This window comes from Tursiops truncatus, chromosome 7, assembly GCF_011762595.2.
Source record: "Tursiops truncatus isolate mTurTru1 chromosome 7, mTurTru1.mat.Y, whole genome shotgun sequence".
In the NCBI taxonomy this organism is placed as follows: Eukaryota; Metazoa; Chordata; class Mammalia; order Artiodactyla; family Delphinidae; genus Tursiops; species Tursiops truncatus.
This window is the reverse complement of record NC_047040.1, coordinates 93,250,650-93,269,527: the sequence shown is the minus strand read 5'-3', so window position 1 is coordinate 93,269,527 and position 18,878 is coordinate 93,250,650. Positions and strand designations below refer to the sequence as shown.

At 48.0% G+C, this 18,878-nt stretch overlaps 1 protein-coding gene across 5 annotated transcripts in view; it reads right to left on the bottom strand.

Annotated features, from left to right (window-relative positions):
• Positions 1–349: 349 nt before the first annotated feature.
• LCT (lactase) overlaps positions 350–18,878 on the bottom strand; it is a 60,593-nt gene continuing 42,064 nt past the window's right edge. Inside the window, exons 8-17 of one of the 5 annotated variants that reach the window (XM_019925503.3) lie at positions 17,072–18,622; positions 16,157–16,425; positions 13,120–13,410; positions 10,763–10,961; positions 9,114–9,316; positions 7,155–7,264; positions 4,538–4,672; positions 2,790–3,013; positions 1,689–1,913; positions 350–1,057 (exon numbers count right to left, since the gene is read on the bottom strand). In XM_019925503.3, coding sequence (XP_019781062.1) covers positions 837–1,057; positions 1,689–1,913; positions 2,790–3,013; positions 4,538–4,672; positions 7,155–7,264; positions 9,114–9,316; positions 10,763–10,961; positions 13,120–13,410; positions 16,157–16,425; positions 17,072–18,622 — 3,428 coding nt within the window. In that variant the 3' untranslated portion in view covers positions 350–836. Of the gene's footprint in view, positions 1,058–1,688; positions 1,914–2,789; positions 3,014–4,537; positions 4,673–7,154; positions 7,265–7,416; positions 7,946–9,113; positions 9,317–10,762; positions 10,962–13,119; positions 13,411–16,156; positions 16,426–17,071; positions 18,623–18,878 lie in introns of those variants that run through there. The other 4 variants (XM_073807745.1, XM_073807747.1, XM_073807746.1 and 1 more) reach the window with 4 other exon arrangements.

Genomic DNA, 18,878 nt, shown 5'->3' with positions numbered 1-18,878 from the left:
ACTGCTCTATTTTAAAAAAAAACTTTCTCCCAGATATCTAGGAAGAATATATAGACTAAACAAGTTCGAGTGTTCCATACTGTGACTGTCTGATTAGCACCTCCAAGGGGCATTGATAAAGACTCGCTGCTACTCAGCATATGTTTTGTGAATGAGCACACAAATGCAGCGGGTGTGTTTCCTCTGCCCTGTCTCCAAAATGTGCCTGCCAGGGACACTGAGACGTGGCCCTCTGGCCTCCAAAAGCTAACAGCAGAGGATTACTGCGGTGAAGCTATACAAGCGGACAGTCATAACTTCTGTGGAACCTGCCTTCTCAAGGAGAAGCACCCATAGAAGATAGATAGGACACAGTTAATAGCACCTTTTTTAGTTTCTGAGGAACACAAGGTAAGCGTCTGGGAGGGAGCCTGAAGAGAGAGGGCAGGAGATGACATTGTAGTTGATTTTTTATGAAAAGGATTGATATGGTTCTTACTAATGTTTTTGCCTTTAAAATCTCTGAAAATTAAAACAGCCCAGTTCAGTGGCTCACAGAACCAGTAGACGCATTCAGTATCTACTTATTTCCACAAGAGCCACTCGCAGGGTCATCTAATGCCCACGTGAATTCCTGATACTGGGGCACGGTGGAGATATTTCCATTTTAATCAGGGACTTGAAATCCTTCAAGTTTAATTAGTATCTAATAGTGCAGAGACTTTTACAAACTCTGTTATGGGTAAATTATAAGATCCTCAGTGGTCCTGGAGGTGGCAAAGGCTTCAAAGAAACTAGGCCTATTTTGCAGAATAGGTGTTTCATAAGCTTGAACTGGAGGAGGTGGTAACTTGAGGTCAGAGTGAAGAACTATGGCTCAATTCCTGTTCACCTGGTTGTGTTTGCTTTTGCTTGGAGCGCTTACAGTACTTGTAGGACAGAAATGCCACACCAGAGACTCCAAGAAGCATTAGAGCAAAGAGTACATACAGTGCTGTCTGGGCCTCTGTTGTACCCAGCCTGAGCCCCAGGAACTGAACGTCCTCTTCTCTCATGGGGCTGGCGGTGGGCTCAGCATCTAGGAGAGGACAACAGAGGCAGTGTGTGCATTGGTACAGACGGAGTTATCAGATGTACATTAACCTAGATTAAGCCCGAGCCAGATCCTTGCAGTAGAGAAGCTACAGGGTGAGCACGTTGCGGAGGTGACAATACGAATCCTTCACACTGAGTTATGAGCCTCTGAAGGAAGTCACGTCATTTTAGTTTTGAAGCATCCCTCTGAGTGATTAGAGTATAATCTATACTGGATAATTGTCTCTTAATTTGTATAGTACTTTATACTTTTTCAGTCACTCAGCAAACACTGGCCACCTTACATTGTGCCAGGCACGGTGTTTGATCCTTGCATCGGCCCAGCGTTTGCCTAGTTTCTTGCCTAAGGCTGCACAGCAAGTTAGTGGTAGGGCTGGGACAAGAATCTAGACCTGCTGTTCCCAGACCAGGGCTTAGTTTCTCGATGTAACTTTAACCCTAATTCCTTTGTTCCATCCTAAGAATGTCTGGAGCATTCAAAGAACAGAAATGTTGGTTGAATGAATGAAGGGGATGGAGAGGCAGAGAGGAGGGTAGTAAACTAGAAGAAAATAGAAACAGGCCCCCTCGCCCCTCACCCTCTGGCTTTTGTCCCTCCCAGAGCCACGTCTCACCTTGCTGCAGACAAGGGTGTGGCCCTGCAGCGGGGTCAGGGAAGCCGTTGCACCGGACTATGGAGGCGTAGAACTTGGCGGACGCTTTGGGGATCCTTGGCAGAGAAGTGTCAGTATAGTTCACGAAATGCACACCGAACTTCTCTGCGAAGCCTGTGGCCCACTCAAAGTTGTCCATCAGAGTCCAAACCGTGTATCCTCGAAGGTCCACCTTATCCTGCACAGCTGCCCAAAGACAGGCCCCAGCTTGAGCTTCCCTGGTCTTCCCAAGACACCTTTCCACCAGGCCTACTGAGGCCGTGCCTGCCCACAGCTTCCCTACAGTCCCTGCATGCAGGTCAAGGTGAGCTTTTTTCAGCTCTTTAAGAGAGCTGCCCACCCTTTGCATGCAGGAATCGTTAGCTGGTCCTCCATGGGTGCTCCTGCATTTTCTAGAAAGGCTCAGCCCTGAATGGGAGTCAGGAACATGGGTAGAGACTAAATTAATCCTCCTGGGTCATGTGTAATCCTCCTTGTCTTCACATCATGGGTTATTGGTCTTGGACAGAGCCTTAGAGTGTTAATGCTCTTCCCTATAGAAAAGTGGCCCTCGGAAAATATTTTGTCTGGAATAAGATTTTCTAATCGTTTCTTTTTGCTGCTGCATTGCTCATTTTCTTTTACTCAGCATTACTTACCGTTTCCATGTCATAGTCCCATCCCAGGTTGTTCTGCTGAGCTAAGGGCCTCAAACTTTTGCTTGGGGAACAAAAGATCATACAGACAACCCCTCCAGCCCATTCCATGTGGCCCCCGCCCAGACTGTCCTCAGGAGGGCACTGCTGTTCAGGGACACTGACACCAGAGGATCAAGCAGAGCAAATGACAGGCCAAGAACTCGGGTCTTAGCTGTATCAGGCAACAGGGTTTGCTTGCTGAGCTTATATCTAGGAAGGAAGACTCTTAGTGTGCAGCCCCAAAGGCTTTAAACCCAAAACGAGCTAGAAACCTCATCTTTCTCATCTCGGGCTTGTGGATGCAGTACTGCCCTGACTGCAGACGTTAGCATATGTTTCCAGCAGTGAAAGGTGCACTTGGAGGAAGGGCAGGGGCCTGGCATACCTTTGAGCGCCTCGTTGATGTAACTGCGGAGGTAGTAGATCCTAGCAGTGTCGTTGAGGTCTGATTCTTCCCGCTGGGACACTCCATTTTCTGTTACGTAGATCGGGGGGTTGTTGTACTCCTCCTTTAACCAGTTCAGGATCCTCCTGAAGCCGAAAGGTGTCATCTTCAGCCAGAAGGAGCCAGAGTCTGGCCAAGAGCGATCTGTGACGGAGGCAACTCCCCTACGAGTTCAAACGCTAAGGTTTAGGTCTCGATTTGTAAATCCCAAGAGGCCCTCTGCACAAAACAGGATTTACACTGGAAGAAAACCTAAATTTTTGCCTAGACTCGAGAGTCGTAGCTACACCTAGAAGAGTCAAAAGGCCTCGGATTCTCTTTTCACTAGTTGTAGTGGCATCAGTCAGTGCTGGTGTAACTTTGGACAGGCCACCTAAGCTCTCTGTTCTGCTTTCTACCTGTACAGAGGAATGGTCTTACTCATGGATCTAACCCTCCACGGCTCTGTTAACAGGCCACACCTCACACTAGATGTGAAAGGGCTCTGAGCTTCCCTTACCATAATCTCCCATGGGATGCGAGTGCTGTCTTCAGAGAAGAGGCGCCCTTGAGTCACCTACGTCTGGTCGACGCCACCCGCAGGCCACAGGCACAGCCACAGGCACCAGTATTTGGGCCTCCATTCATGTGATGATGGGGTAGATATGCTGGGACCTGCCTCAAGTGCCCAAGACCCTTCCTCTCTCTCCAGCGATGGGCAAGGAGAGGGCATCAGGTTGTGCCAGAGGGAGCTCTGCGGGGGTGCACAGAAGCTCATGCATTTCATTAGGAGGAACAGCCATTTAGATATTTCTTAACATCCAAATCCTTCAGGAAAAAAAACCGTTGCGTTTTATCAGGAGCTGGATTTATTGTTCACCTGAACTGCATGTGGGGTGTTTCATAAGCTTGAGCACAGGTGCCTGGGGAGACAGTCCCAGGACCCATGAGGCAGCAAGAGTCGAGTGGGTGCGTGAACGGGGACCAGCAGGGAGGCCTCTCAGCCCTGCTCAGCAAGCCTGACTCTGGTGGTTGCAGGATGCAGTGGGGATGTCAGCGCTTGTTTCCAAAGAAAGAACCCGGACAGAGTCACAGCTACTGATGGGGAAAGATGCTTTGTCAGAAGAGGGACAAAACAGTGTGCACACATAATAATCCTGATTTTTTGTAATAAACATTTCTGTATAACTATATACTATATAAACTGTATATAATATAAATATATAGAGAGGTAGTACACCCATACACACACACACACATACTTCTGAAATGACACAAGAATTTCCTGTTCTTGCTTTCCAGTGTTTCTACTGTGAACATATATTATTTGTAATACAGAAATAATAGTTTAACCTTTACCCTCAAAAGGAAAAAAGAAGCTTGTTATTTTGACTGAAATAACATCTGGTAAGTGAAACAAATCTGATGAAAAAAGAAAACCGAAAGAAAAAAAACCTTTTTTTCATGTTTTTAAAAACTCTTAAGCCTGTCTGCTTTTTAAATGGAAAGCATCTTGGAAACCCTAGCCTGAATTACTATCTGACTGATAGAGGTTTTTTTAGGTATCTCAGGAGATGGGGCTCATCTTGCAAAAACCCCAGGATATACAGCATGAGGAGGCAGTTTCAGAGGCTGTACAGGCCTCTAAGTGAGAGAAGAGGAGCACTTCGCTGTCTTTTCCAAAGATTGTTCCAGGCACCCTTCCTTACCTGTCTGCATCGAAGGAAGAGATCCAAGAGGCATAGTTGAGATCGTAGGCCAGGACAGTGGTGTAGTGATTGAACCCAAAAAAGTCATAGGTGCCGTTGATCCTCCTCTTCTCACTCTCTGTGAACTCAGGGAGCCTGGAAGGAAAGGGCCCTTAAGGACGTGGGGTTTGGGAAGAGAACGTGCTGTGGGGTGTTGGTGGAGGGCTCTAAACTCAGGTACCTGGAGGTGACTACGGGCCTCTGGCCGGGAGCAAGGAGAGGCCCTCCCAGCTGCTGCTGAAGGCACCTGAGCCTCCTTCTACCAGACCACAGACCTCGCCTCCCTCTGGCGTTGCAAGACCCTCTCTCTCTTCCTGTTGCAAGTTTTTACTGTGGTTTGTTTAGGCGTGCTATTTTTCTCCAAAGTCATCCTCATTAGTAGGGGAAATACTTTTACAAATTGAATTGACTGAACTTTTGAGATTTGGACTTTTCTGCTCACATGATTTCACTGCACTTTTTAAAAAATTAGTTAACTTATTTTTGACTGTGTTGGGTCTTCGTTAATGCAAGCGGGCTTTCTCTGGTTGCGGTGCGCGGGCTTCTCATTGCGGTGGCTTCTCTTGTTGCGGAGCACGGACTCTGGGTGCACGGGCTTCAGTAGTTGTGGTTCGCGGGCTCAGTAGTTGTGGCACACGGGCCTAGTTGCTCCGCGGCATGTGGGATCTTTCCGGACCAAGGCTCGAACCCGTGTCCCCTGCATTGGCAGGCGGATTCTTAACAACTGCACCACCAGGGAAGCCCTGCACTTTCTTTTTAAACATCTGGTGGAACATTTTCCTTGTATTCTTTTCTTTTTAATTGAAGTATAGTTGATGTACAGTGTAGTGCCAATTTCTGCCGTACTGCAAAGTGACTCAGTTATACACATGTAGACATTCTTTCCATGTATTCTTAGTGAGACTTTTCTATACAATTCAATCAACATGCACTTGTGTGCAACACTTAGAGGTTCATCTCAGCCAAATCCTGACTACATGCTGCAGGTTTAGGGTTGCCTAGAGAACGCCCTGCTTAGGTGCCTGACACCTCACCTTGACCTTTCTGCTACCATTAACCTGGGGAAGAACCTTCCCTCCCTGGGGTTTCTGAAATACTGGGGCAAAACTAAGCCCCTGTGCCCACGCCTTTACTTCCCCGCTCAGGAGCCAGCAGGGGTTCCTCAGGTCCCGTGGCGTCAAGGCTGATCCCCTGTGCTCGGCCTCCAGGCCCGCCACCATGTGGCCTTGGCCCTCCCACCGCTACTGGGCCAAGTCTCCCGAATTCCAGCTGCAGGTGTCCCACTCATTCCGACCTCTAGGCCGGTGCTCACACGCCTCCCCATTGGATGGAAGGGCCTCTGCTCTCCCAAATGCTGTTCCTTCTCAAGGCCCAGGCTCAGCTGATGTCCTGTCTTGTCCATGAAGTCTCCTGGGTCTACCCAGCCTGCCCTGATCTCCTCTGAGTTTTCCTTGCATGAAGAAATTGGGGAATAGAATTCCTTGGAGTGATGAAGGTCACTGTCTTCCCAGCCAGTGTGTCAGCACTTGAGGAACCATATTTGGAACCCCCTCTTTGTGTGGACCTTGCCAGTCCTGGCCCTGGCCTGGGTACACAGTAGGTGCTCAGCAAGGTTGTGTTAATGGACTGGAGCACTCAGTTGCTTGTTGGAGACCAGGGTTGACAGATCAGACCTTTTGGCTCAGCAGGACTTAACCCTAACCAGGCCAGCACACACGTGCGTTTTAAGGGCCAGGATGGATTATTTCATCCTCACAGGTATAAGACTCAAAGGCTGTGTTAGGAATGCTTGCCTTTTGAAGTTTTACCCTAGCCTCCCCTTCTTATGGTCACATGAGCTACCTTAGAGCTTGTGGGTGTGTTCCCAGAAGGCCAGGGCACTGCATCCCCTTCCCCACACCACACCTCTAATCCCCAGCCGGACGACTCTTAAACCGAGCACAGGCCCTGCAGTCAGCCTGCTTTCAAATCCCAGCTCCATCACTGAACAGCTGGGCAGTCTTGCCATAATCTCTGTGCTTCAGCTTACTCATCTTTAAATAGGAGTGAAAGTGCCCACAGAAGATGGATCAATGTTAGCTGTTGCTGACGTTGCTGTTACTTCCTTGACGGAAGTAGGACTGCCTCGGTGCAAACCATTGCCACCCACTGGCCAAAGGACAAAAAGCACTCGGCTAAGAGTCACCCACTGCTACCCACATTCACTCCTAAGGTGCTGAAATAGGATAAGATGAGCTGGGGAATTTGTCCTCGGAGTGAGATGGTGGGTCGCTAAGAAGTAGGTGCCCTGGGGACGGATTTCCTGGCTATTCTGAAGAATAATAATAAGGGCAACTGCCTTTTGTCTCAACTGCCTGTCACAGCCATGCCAGGTCCTGGGCTAAGCAATTCACATACACACTCGCGTGTAATCTTCCCGGCAAGCAAGGAAGCTCAGACACGCCTAAGACACGCCTCTCTGACCCCAACAGCCATGCTCTCATCACTGTGCCGTACACCCAGGAGCCTCAGTTGGGCACCACAGAGCAGACTTCCTCCCAGCTCTCATGGCTGAGTGCGTGGCGGCGCCAGGACCTACCGAGACTTGTTGAGGCCTGCCGCCAAGCTCCTGTCACGGACCCGTGTCTTCATCACCTCGGGGTAATCCCCATTCTTGAAAATCGGATGTGCGAACCAGCCTCCCATGAACTGCGGGTGGGGTAAGGGGGAACAGTCAGTGCCGGCATTAACAGGCGGGCCCACAGGAGACCGGAGCTCCCGGCTCAGGCGTCGCTGACCCCAGGGCCCCTTCTCCCCAACCCAGTATGAAGCGTGCCTCTCTTCTGCGGCTGTTCCCATATTGCAGCTCAAATGCCCACAGGTCTTGTCACCCTGCTGGGAGCTCACTGTGGGAAGGGCAATGTTCTCACCCACTGTAGCTTGAGGGATGTGAACCGATTTGGCCCTGGACTTGACAAATGCAGCTGGCTGCCCTTAGGAGGGTCCTGCAGAAGAGGGGGAGAGACCCCAAGCCTCCAGGCCCTGATTTCCTCTCTTACCACAGAGCAGGTCCTTCCCCGTCCTCATGCCTAAGGACCCACCAGAACCTTCTGGGAGGAACCAGGTGCAAGGCTGGTTGCCCAGGCAAAGGATGATTCTTCATGGGTTTTGGACTCACAAAGTGAGGAACTTTTCAGTCTGTTTTCTTGAATGAGGTCCAGGCCATCCTTACCCTTAGGGGATATATGTGGCAACCAAGTGCTATGACGCTGTGGGTCCTGAGAGGCTTCTTCTGTCTCGACATCCTCCCCTCACCTGCTGGCTACTTCCTGAAATGTGGGGTGAGGACAGCCTTCCATTCCCAGTCAGAGATGAGGCTTGGAACATACTCTGGTAAAAGAAGCTTCAATTCACTCTGAGGTGAGAAATTGTTTCTGTGGAAGCTGATTTTATTAGGGGACATACGTATCATAGTCCTGAGCTGCAGGATCACAGTTCACGGATGAGCTGTGATAATGAGACTACAGCCTAACATTTCCTGAGGTTTGTTTTGATTTCAGAAAACAAATTATTGCTCAAACTCACCAGTTCTGTGAGTCTGAAATGAGGTAATGAATTAATTTTGTTCCAAGGCCTTCCCCCCAGCTGGCTAGCAAATGGGACATTAAGTTCTTGTTTGCACTTTTTAATTTGACCACCTTTGTCAAGTTCGTTTGTGAAGAATTTGGCAAACCAAGGCCATTGGTGTCCTTTCAGAAATGCCACTGTCTGCGGACTCCTCCTCAGAGCCTTTAAAAGTGGGGAGCAATCTGGAGAGAGAGAGAAGCTTGCTTTTTTTTCCTGATGCTGAAACATGGTAGAGGGTGCCTTCAGACCTCTTCAGAGACAGTAGCAGGAGCCAGGGAAAAGCTATGGCATGAAGAGCACCGTTCTCTCTCTCGTCTTGCAGGGGCCCAGGCTGAAATAAGGGTGGGCCGTGTTGTTGGGACCTGCTTACTTATGCCTCCACTTCCCAGGAGCAAAATTCCATGACCAAAAGATGCATATCCTTATGTGAAGCTCATGGAAAATTCGGGGCGCTAATGAGTTTCACACAACCTAAAGCCCCCAACTTAAGGTAATTCTTAGGCAGAGTAAGTAAAATCAGATGGTGACACCTAGAGGCGAAATGTGACATTGCAGCCCAGTTCTATTAGCTCCTATAGTCAAACCACAGATTGAAAAGGCAGAATTTCTTTCTGTTATTTAGCTTCAAGCCAGTGTTGCATCCAGTAAGAGCTATATGTATAAATTATTTTTTTAAGACTTGAAAGAAAACAACCCCAAAGAACTTTCATCACAGCAAACCTATGAGGTAGTTAGGTCACCTCCATTTCAAAGATGAGAAGACTACAGTACAAAAAGTTTAGATGATTTTCCCAAGGGCACAGAATAAGGTAATAGCAACGCAGGGCCTAGTTCCTAAATCTTTGTTTCGCAGTCTAATTCTGTTTCCATTAGATTGTGACAGGAGGGGAAAAGAGCAAGAGTAAGAACAATGCCCAGAGGAAGAACAGACCTGAACGTATCTCCTGGCGGCCTCCACCTCCTCCTGGTTGGAGGGGTCTCTAGGCTCAGCCCAGTCGCTGCTGATGGTGATGGAAATCATGCCACCTTGACGGGCGCGGTACACATCGTTGTACAGATGCCAGGCCTCAGCGTGAGCCTTTATTAGGTTGTGGCCAGCAATGTAGGGACCAGTGCCAGGCCTGGAGGAGATTCCTGGAAATATACACAGAGATGTCAGTGAAGAATAAATGTGGCCAAGAATATCACTTTCTGCCTATAGATGGCCTCTTCGTGTTTGGGAGAAAGGCTGAAGATTTTGGCTTGAGGAAGAATGGAATTCAAATCCTGTCTCCACTTTTTAAAGCTGGCCAGGTAACTTTGGGTTGAGTAATTCAGTCTTTCAGTTCCTTCCTCTGCAAAATGAGCAATAGAGAGTTCTTATGAGAAGGAAATGAAACAGTGTGTGTGCAAAGCACCCAGAAGTACTGTGTCTGGCAAAGAGAAGGCACTTGATTGACAGGTGTTGGTTTCTGTACCCCTCGCCCAAAGAGTGGCTCATACGTAACAGGCAAAGTACCCAGAAGAGTGTGTGCCTCAGGAGGTGACATCCTGGCACTCTGCGGGGACCCACAGTGAAAGTAAGAGTTGGAGAGTATAGCTGATGGAAGCATCTGACACAGAGATTCCTTGAGAGCAAATGTTATGAGAGAGGCTGCCTCTCATATGTTGAAGGAATGATAAACCAAAGTGTCAACCAAGGACCAATGGGAGATACATCTGGTAATGGGTCAAAGCAGATCTCCCTGTGGCTCTTTCCAGCTTTTACATGTAATCCCAAGGAATCACATAAATGAACACGAATTTACTCTCTAAGGCTCAGAACTCAAGAAAAGGAAAATTGGAGGGTTCTCAAGGGACAAGGAGAGGTCCACAATTCCTTATTAAAAACTCTTAGGAACACAGCACTGTAAATCAACTATATACTTCAATTAAAAAAAAACAAAAAACCCAGGGTTTGATGTATTTTGGGATTAAAAGGTTTCTGTGTCTTGGAAAAGTAATAAGTTGCATATAACATAGTTACATATGACCCCAGCAGGGCCCAGGACAGCTCTCCACGATTAAGGACATTAATACGTCTGCTGCTGAACTTTTCCAATTTTAGCATATGTGCTGCCGAAACGAGCACTGCTCGTGCAGAACTTCTGAATGTTCACTCTAAGTGGGATGTCACCTCACATTGGTTCAAGTCAGGTTAAGCCCAGGTCAGCCAAATCATATATTGGAAACTTTTGCATTTTTGGAGTTGCAAAAACCACTGTGGATCTCTACAGTCTGATGTATTGTCCTTTCCTATATTGATTAGTCCACACCCTTGATCTCAGGCAGCTTCCTATCTGAGGCAGATCAGAGGTAGAGAGAGAGCAATGAAGCCATTTGGATGTATTGAGACGTGAAGTTCATGTTCAGCAAAAGTGGTGTCAGAAGGGGGAAGCTCTGCTGCCTGCCAGGCAGCCCTGAGCAGAAGGCAGGGATTATGAAGCACTGCCTTCGGGCTTTCGTAGCCTCCTCCTCCAGGGCCACCTGGATTTCATGTCTTTGTGGTGCTGAGAATGCCACACTCCAAAGAGCTGACAAGGGGGGGTCTGGGACCTTTACCTGGAGCTGCTGTCCCATAGCCATAGCCCTGGTTAGCAATGACAAAGGGCTCGTTCAGTGTGATCCAGAACTTCACCTTGTCCCCCAGCCTCTGGAAGAGCACATCTGCATACTCCTTAAACCGCTGTACAACCGTCTCATTCTCCCAGCCTCCGATGTCCTGGAGTGCCTGCGGCAGGTCCCAGTGGTAAATGGTCACCTGTGAAAAAGCAAGATCAGCATTTCCATCAACCTCCTTTTCATGGGAAGCCAGCGATGCTGTATGCACCAGCGTAAATGTCTACTGCTAAAGCTGAGGATGAATGATGTGACAAATAAGCCTCAGGGTTCTCTGGCCGGAAGGGTAGGACAGCAGTGTTGAAGTGTGAGAAATTCATACCTCTGGATCAGAGAAGCCTGGGTTTGAGTCTCAGCTCTGCCACCTACCAGCTATCTGACCCCAGGCTCAGGCCCTGAGACCTCCATGTCCCGGAATCGTTGTGAGGCCGAAATCACATGGCAGAGGACACAAAAAGTGGCTGACATCCTGCCATCTCTTCAGCAAATGTTAGCTATGGTTGTAGTCAAGGATCAGAAATGCTAGAGCTTCAGAACCGCCGGGATAGACTGCACTGAGAGTCTGAGGCTCTGAGGCATTTTGCTTGTAAAGGGGCATCCCCATGGACATCTGTCTGGAGGTTCTTTCTGAGGACCTGGGAACCCTTTGCTGGAGAGGGGCCCCTATGGCCATGTCCGTGTGGTAGCCTTTCCTCTCTCCGGGTCTTCCCTTGATGCTCCTGACACACCCCCTCTTGGCCACGCCGGGGGTCTCCACTGTCCGCAGTCTCCACTGGGCTGCCAACCATCTTCAGCTCAGGCCCAGTCTCCCCCTTTGCCTGAAATGCCCTTCCCCTGCCCACCCACCCACCCAGACTGTCCTCTTTCTTCAAGACCCACACCTCCTTGAAGCTTTTTCCGGCCACAGCACTTTTCTTTTCTGTGGTGTCTCAATGCCCTTAAGAACTACAGGGAATTCCCTGGAGGTCCAGTGGTTAGGACTCCATGCTCTCGCTGCCAAGACCCTGGGTTCGATCCCTGGTCGGGAAACTAAGATCCTGCATGACACGTGGCACAGCCAAAAATAAATAAATATTTTTAAATCTATTTAAAAAAATAAGAACTACAAAATCATTAAGCCCTGAGTTCTGTTCTTTCTGATGTTGTGAATTGTTATGTGTAATGGAGCTCGTTTCCCCCCAGATCTTGGGCTCCTGCAGGGCAGCCACTGGCCATCCCCTCTCCATCACAGCTAGTGGTCACACACACTGTAATAAACGCCGCATGGATGATTTGTTCCTGCAGTGTTAGCAGTGTGAGAAGTCCAGGTAGCACTTTTATTTGTAAAAATCTCTGCTTTTGGGGTGGGGGGTGGGGGGGAGGGGTTAATGCGGAGATTATGCTCTGGCTGCAGTGCATAATCTCCAATCAATACAGCAGAGGAAACACACAGTATCATAGAACTAGTGCCCTCCAGCTGTTTATCATAAATGGCCCAGGGGAAAAGGAGAAGTATTCTTATGCTCCCAAGTAAAATGTAAAAGATTTGGTGACAGTAAAGAAGCCCACAAGTGAGCTTCTGTATTATTATTCATAATAACTCATGGCTTAAAAACACGTGCACTTTTGCCTCAGCAGTTCTGCTCCTAGAACCATATCCTACAGATAAACTTCCACCCTAGTGTAATTATGCATCTATGGTTACTCATTGTAGTGCTGGTTATAATGGCAAAAGAGTGGAAACATCACAGGGAAGAGTGTCCATTAATAGGGAAGTGATTAGAGAAGTAAGGTACAAACGATTACCACATAACTAAAACAAAGCAAAAAAGCAACAAATGAGGAAACTATGTATGGATATGGAAATATCTGTAAGAGCCCGCCAGCCACAACTAAGGAGCCCACGTGCCACAACTAAATAGCCTGTGAGCTGCAACTAAGAAGCCCACATACCACAACTAAGGAGCCCGCCTGCCACAACTAAGACCTGGCACAACCAAATAAATAATAAATAAAAAATTTTTTAAAAAGCAAGTATCAAACTGTATGTATCATACCATTAGGAAAAAAGAGGGGAAAAGGCATATACATACACATATACACATGCCTACTGGTCACATACACAAAAGGACATGAGAACCCAGCAAACTTGGTCACCTATGAGGGAAACATGGCTAGAGGTCAGCGGCAAAAGGAAAATCTTTACTGATCATTCAAAAATTAAATTTGAAAACAGCATTTTTTTCACACAAGAAATGTTCTCGCCAGCCCAACTGGCTCCCAGGGGACTTGGCCAAGGCCAGGTCAGGGCCCCATCTCACCTGGGGCTGGATGCTGGCAGCCTGCAGCGCGTCGATGAGCCGCATGTAGTAGTTCAGGCCCGCTTCATTGATGTATTTGGTAGTTCCGTCAGGGAGGATGCGAGTCCAAGAGATGGAAAAGCGATAGTGGGTCACACCCAGGTTCTGCAGGGCGACCACATCCTCGGCAATCTTGTGATAACTGTCACAGGCCACGTCTCCAGTGTCATCATTCCCAACTCTCAGTGGTGTGTGAGAAAACGTGTCCCAAATACTGAGCCCTTTGCCATCTGCTCTCCACGCACCTTCGATCTCAAGATGACAAGACATGGTCTAAGCAAGTCATGTAGTCAAGCCCTTCCCAGTCAGTGGGTGAGTCCTGACATAAGTCGGCATCACCTTCTCTGCCACCCCCCGATTTCTGAACTCCTACAGCTTCCTGTACATACTTTCTGAACATCACAGCACTGTCATGCTGCACTGCACAATTATCCGCTTGCTGACTGGCTTTCTTCCTACAAGACTGAGGTCTAGGCATTGCGTCTTTCATCTTGGTGGCCCAGCAGTCAATGCAGCAGTGTCTGGAGTATGGTGGGTGCTCACTAAAAGTTTGAATGAACAATTCCACATGCCTCAACCCCAATCACAGCCAAACAAATCCCAATGATGCCAGATGTAGAGGCAGAGTTTCTAATCAGGATGTGTATCACTGTTTCTGTGCCTCCTTTTCCTCCTCCCACCTAACCTATAAACTGATCACAAGCCACTGGGCAAATGCCTACCTATGGGCTTAGGTAGTCTGAGAGGTGTAATTTCCATAATTTACTTTAAAACACTTAAGCGTATATAGTGTGATACTGTGTGATTGGCTGCAGCTAAGGTAGTGCTGGCATTCTCAGCAAGAAGACATGTCCAGGCTTGGCCTGCACAGCCCCTCTGAGAGTGGCAGGCCCTAGGTCAGCGGGAGTGCACCCCGTGTGGCCCATCTGGGTGCAGGAGATGGCTTGGTGGTTGGGAGACTAGTTAATGCAGGGGGACTAAGAAAATAAGTGACTATGTTGAAGATATTAGGAACTAGATTTCTCATCACTGGAGAAAAGAGATACAAATATGAAAAGTGGGAAGGCCAGCATTAACCCTGTAGAGTTGGATTGCAATGGAGGTATCTGTGTTTTTTAACATAAAGATTTGGGTGGATGTAGAACTAGATATATATGCACGTGTATGTGTGTGTGTGTGTGTGTATGTGTGGTGTGTACACACACATGCATTTCCTAGCTCTGTCCACTGAGCGGGCCTAGAAGTAATGACACCCCAGTAGCAGTGAGCACACCTAGCACCCAGGTCTTGGTTTCTAAATGCCCTTATCCAATAAAAGGAACCAGGGCTCATTAGAGAAATGGCTGATTACAGGGCCGGGGCAGAAAAGATACAAGATGAGCCTGGAACATCTTGTTGCACCAGAAAGAATTAACAGAGTGCTCAAAGAATGATGGGCCATGTCAAAAGGACACAGGATCCAGCTAAAGGACAATCCACCAGGCAAAAAGTGGACGATTTAAGCATCTGCATACATAATAATAGCAAAAGTATAACCCATTGGAAAAAAAATAGGACTTCACAAGGCCATACTGATGATATATATCAATATATATTTACATATAAGTAAAATGTAAATAAGTAGGAGAAAAGACAAAGCTTGACCTTTCTTTTGAATGCCACCTAATAAATATAAAAGCAATGATGAACTCAGAAAATCACCATTTGTCAACTCTCATAGTAATAAATGATTCAGGCCTGCAACCTGTGCCCTAGAATAAGTCCCTAACCCTAGCCCTAGAATAAGTAAGTCCAGCTATAAACCTGTGGGGCAGTGGTTCTCACCCAGGGACTATTTTGTCTCTGAGGAGACACTTAGCAATGTCTGCAGACATTTTTTTAGTTGTTACAGCTGGGGGAGGAGTCTACTGGCATCTAGTGGGTAAAGGCCAGGTTTGCTGCTAAACATCCTACATGTGCACAGGACGGGCCCACAACAAAGAACTATCCAGCCCCAAATGTCAATCAGACCCAGCTGGAGAAACCCTGCTACAGAAGATTCTGTCTCCCTGGAGCAACAGGATCCTGTCTCTGAAATCTTGGCATTTCCTCAAGTGCACCTTTCATGTACAGTGTTGACCAGAGCACCAAAGAGGACCAAGAGCTGAGGTTTTCTCCAGGCCATGGAATAGGATACATGAATAGTTCCTGTATTAGTGTGCTTAGTTAACATATGTCTGGATATGGCAGAATTTGGTCTGAGACTTCATTATACCTTGGTAGTCTGGTCGTCTGGGGGTAGCTACCCTCACCTTCCTCAGAAACATTTTCAGCAGCTATGGTCACCTAGAAAAAATCCAAGGGCTGAGCAACCCAGAGTCAAGTCAGCTCAGACCACTGACCCCACCCAGGTTCCACACTGAGAATACAAACCCCTACTCCTGTATCAAAGAAAATAAATGGAGGAAGAAGATGTAAGGCAGGGTCACACTCCTAACTGCCTGGGCAAGTCACTCTTCGTTTTTTATCTTTCTTTTTTTTCTGAGGAAAAGTAAATCCTCATATTTTCTGTATTAGTGAGCTTCATTTAGCATGAATAAAGTAGAGGTATGATGTTATTAGGACATCAGAAAACGCCCAGGCCCATGTGATAGCCATTTTGATCGAACTGTCTGCTGGGAAGAGACTAGGTGAGAAATAAAGGCATCCAGCTGAGAATCTTCATATTTGCATGTCTTTGCCTAAGTATTTCTTCCAGGCTCCACCTGCTCCATCTGGCCTGCTAACACCCATCTCAGCACAGCCCTTGTAACTGTGATGGCCCACCTGAATTTGGGGATGTGAAGAAGCCAAGCTGTCTGGGAAAAGGGCTTCCCAGACTCCCCCCGCAAGGTAGCCGTACTTCCCTCCCACAGGTCTATAAAAATCCACTGCTCCCACCTGCCCTCTCCAGCCCTGACCCCAGAGCCTGGCACATAGTAGGTTTGCTGTAGATGGTGAATTGTCCTGAACTCCTCACCTGATATGAAGCGGTAGCCACACTCCAGCTGAAGCCCTTGGGAAACTGTCCATAGAGAAACTCGTCTTCCTTGGGCAGCGGCATGCCGTTACTGATGATGACCTCTGTGTAGTACCTGGCAGAGGCTCTTGCTGTGCGAGGCCTGTTCACGTTATTGAAATCAACATGGTACAGTCCGAACTTGACCGTGTAGCCATTTAGCCACTCAAAACTGTCCATCAGGGACCATGCAGCATATCCTCGAAGGTCGACACCGTCGAGCCTGTAGGCTGGGAACGTTCCACAGACAGCAGAGGAGAGCTTTACACCAGGAGGGCTCCTCACTGCAGGTAGTCCTAAACCACCAACTTGTGCACACAAGTAATGTGTGCCCTGATAGATCATCTTGTCTCTTTCTTTTTGTCAACACTGATGCCCCCATAGCAAGTATTAATGACTGATCTTTGCAAAATCAAATTCTTTTGTTGGGGTAAAGGGACATGTCTGAAATTCAAGAGTCTCAGCCTACTTTAGAAGTTAAATACAGAAATGTGAATTAGAGAAGAGTTTATTGCTCTAGGGTGCATGGAACCCACCAGAATATAAGCTCCGTGTCAGCAGAAAGTTGTTTATTTTGTTCACTGCTGTGTCCCCAGCACTTAGAATAGAACTTGTCACATAGTAGTTGCTCAATAATGAATGAATGGACCCATGAGAATACTCCTGTGGGACCCTGTGTGTACATTTGGGGAGATGGCCATTGCTTTTTTCAGATTCCCAAAGGGATATGTAACCCCAGACCGGGAAAGAATTATGGAATTAGGGTATAAAAGGGAGACCTGTTGATGGTGTGTAATCCACTCTGCCAAACCATTTCAGGCACATGACATGTGGACGTTGGGAGATTTTGTAAGGGGGACATGAACACTCACGTACCTTTCAAAGCTTCATTGATATAGGTTTTGTGGTAAAATATCCTATTGGTATCTTCCACTTTCGGATCTGTCAGCCCTGCTCCGTTTTCAGTGATGTAAATGGGGACGTCCCCATACTCTTCCTTGATCCAGTTGAGCAGTCTTCGCATCCCCCAGGATGCAGCTCTGTTCACTGCCGTGGAGGGCCAGGAAGAGTCTTCCCTCTCGGTCAGCTCCCGATCATCTTCATAGGAGGGCGGGTTTAACCTGGGTGTTGCATGCTGCACGATTCTGGAGGAGTAGGTGTTGAGGCAGAACACGTCGGCCGTAGCTGAGATGTACCTCTTCTCTTCCTCAGTGAAGCTGGGCAGGCGGGAGGTGGCTAAGTGCTGTAGTTCACTCCTGTTCCCCACTTTCCACTTCATGGCATCGGGATAGTCTCCGTTTCGGAAGATGGGGTGGGCGAACCAGCCCAGTGAGAACTGCAGCATTCGGTCAGCTGCCTCCACATCCCTGGGGACCCCCGGCGACTGGGGCTCTGCCCAGTGTGCACCGAGGCTCAAAGAGATGACCCCCTTCTGCTCTTGCCTGTACTTCTCATCGTAAGTGTGATAGACTCTGGCATGAGCTTTGATGATTGCATGGCCAATTCTGTAAGGTCCCCAGCCTGGGTCGTTCACATTTGGGGGAAATTTCCCTGAGCCATACCCCAACCATGCCTGGGATGTGGGGTCGTTAAAAGTCATCCAGAACTTGACTCTGTCACCAAAGGTCTGGAAACAAAAGTCTGCATAGCTGTTAAACAACTCAATCAAGGAAGGATTCTCCCAGCCTCCAATATCCTGGAGGGCCTGGGGCAGGTCCCAGTGGAACAGTGTCACCATGGGAGAGATGCTGCTTGCCACCAAGCCATCAATCAGCCTGTTGTAATAATCAACACCACGTATGTTGACAGAAGTGTTTCTTCCAGTCGGGAAAATCCGAGACCAGGAGATGGAGAAGCGATAGGCCTTCACCTTCAAAGCTCGAAGCATGTTCAGATCAGCATCCAGATGGTTATAGCTGTCACAGGCTATGTCTCCAGTAGCACTGTTTTTCACGTTGCTCCCTGGTGTGTGGGTAAAATTATCCCAGATGCTGGGGCCTTTGCCGTCAGCATCCCAAGCTCCTTCAATCTGATAGGCTGACGAGGACACGCCCCACAGGAAGTCATCCCGGAACGTGCCGTGGTAGAACAAATCTCTTTCAAACTTGGGTTGGTTGGAGAACTTTTCCCAGACTACTTTAGCCTTGGAGGGTACCTCGGATGGAAACGTGAAGGCTCTGATTTGCTGGGGGACGTTTGCTTTACTGGATGGTGGCAGTCTTTTTACTACCTTGGTGAGGAAACCGTTCTTTTCAATCATGCTGGTGAAAAAGTAGGCAGATTTCCTGGGAGTCCTTGGCCTGCTGCTGTCGTTGAAGTTGACATGGTACAGCCCAAACCTCTGGCTGTACCCAGAGGGGCCTTCGAAGCCGTCGATGAGGGAACGAGCAATGTAAGATTGAACATCCACTGAGTCCTCCTTGACAGCTGTGGAGAAAATCAAAATTGGGATTGTTTTAAAGTCTGTTACTGATGTTGCCTTTTATTTTTATTATTTTTAAAATAGAGGTGTCTATTTTGGGGTTTGTTAGCACTGCAGCCCGGGAGACACAGAGTCAGGAAGCACTTGAATTGTGTTCCACTACAAAATGGGGGACGCTTATAAAGGCAAAAACTGCAAGGTTACATAAATTGTTTGTCGAGAATTAGGATTGGAGCTGGCAAGAAGTAAGGGTGTGTGTTA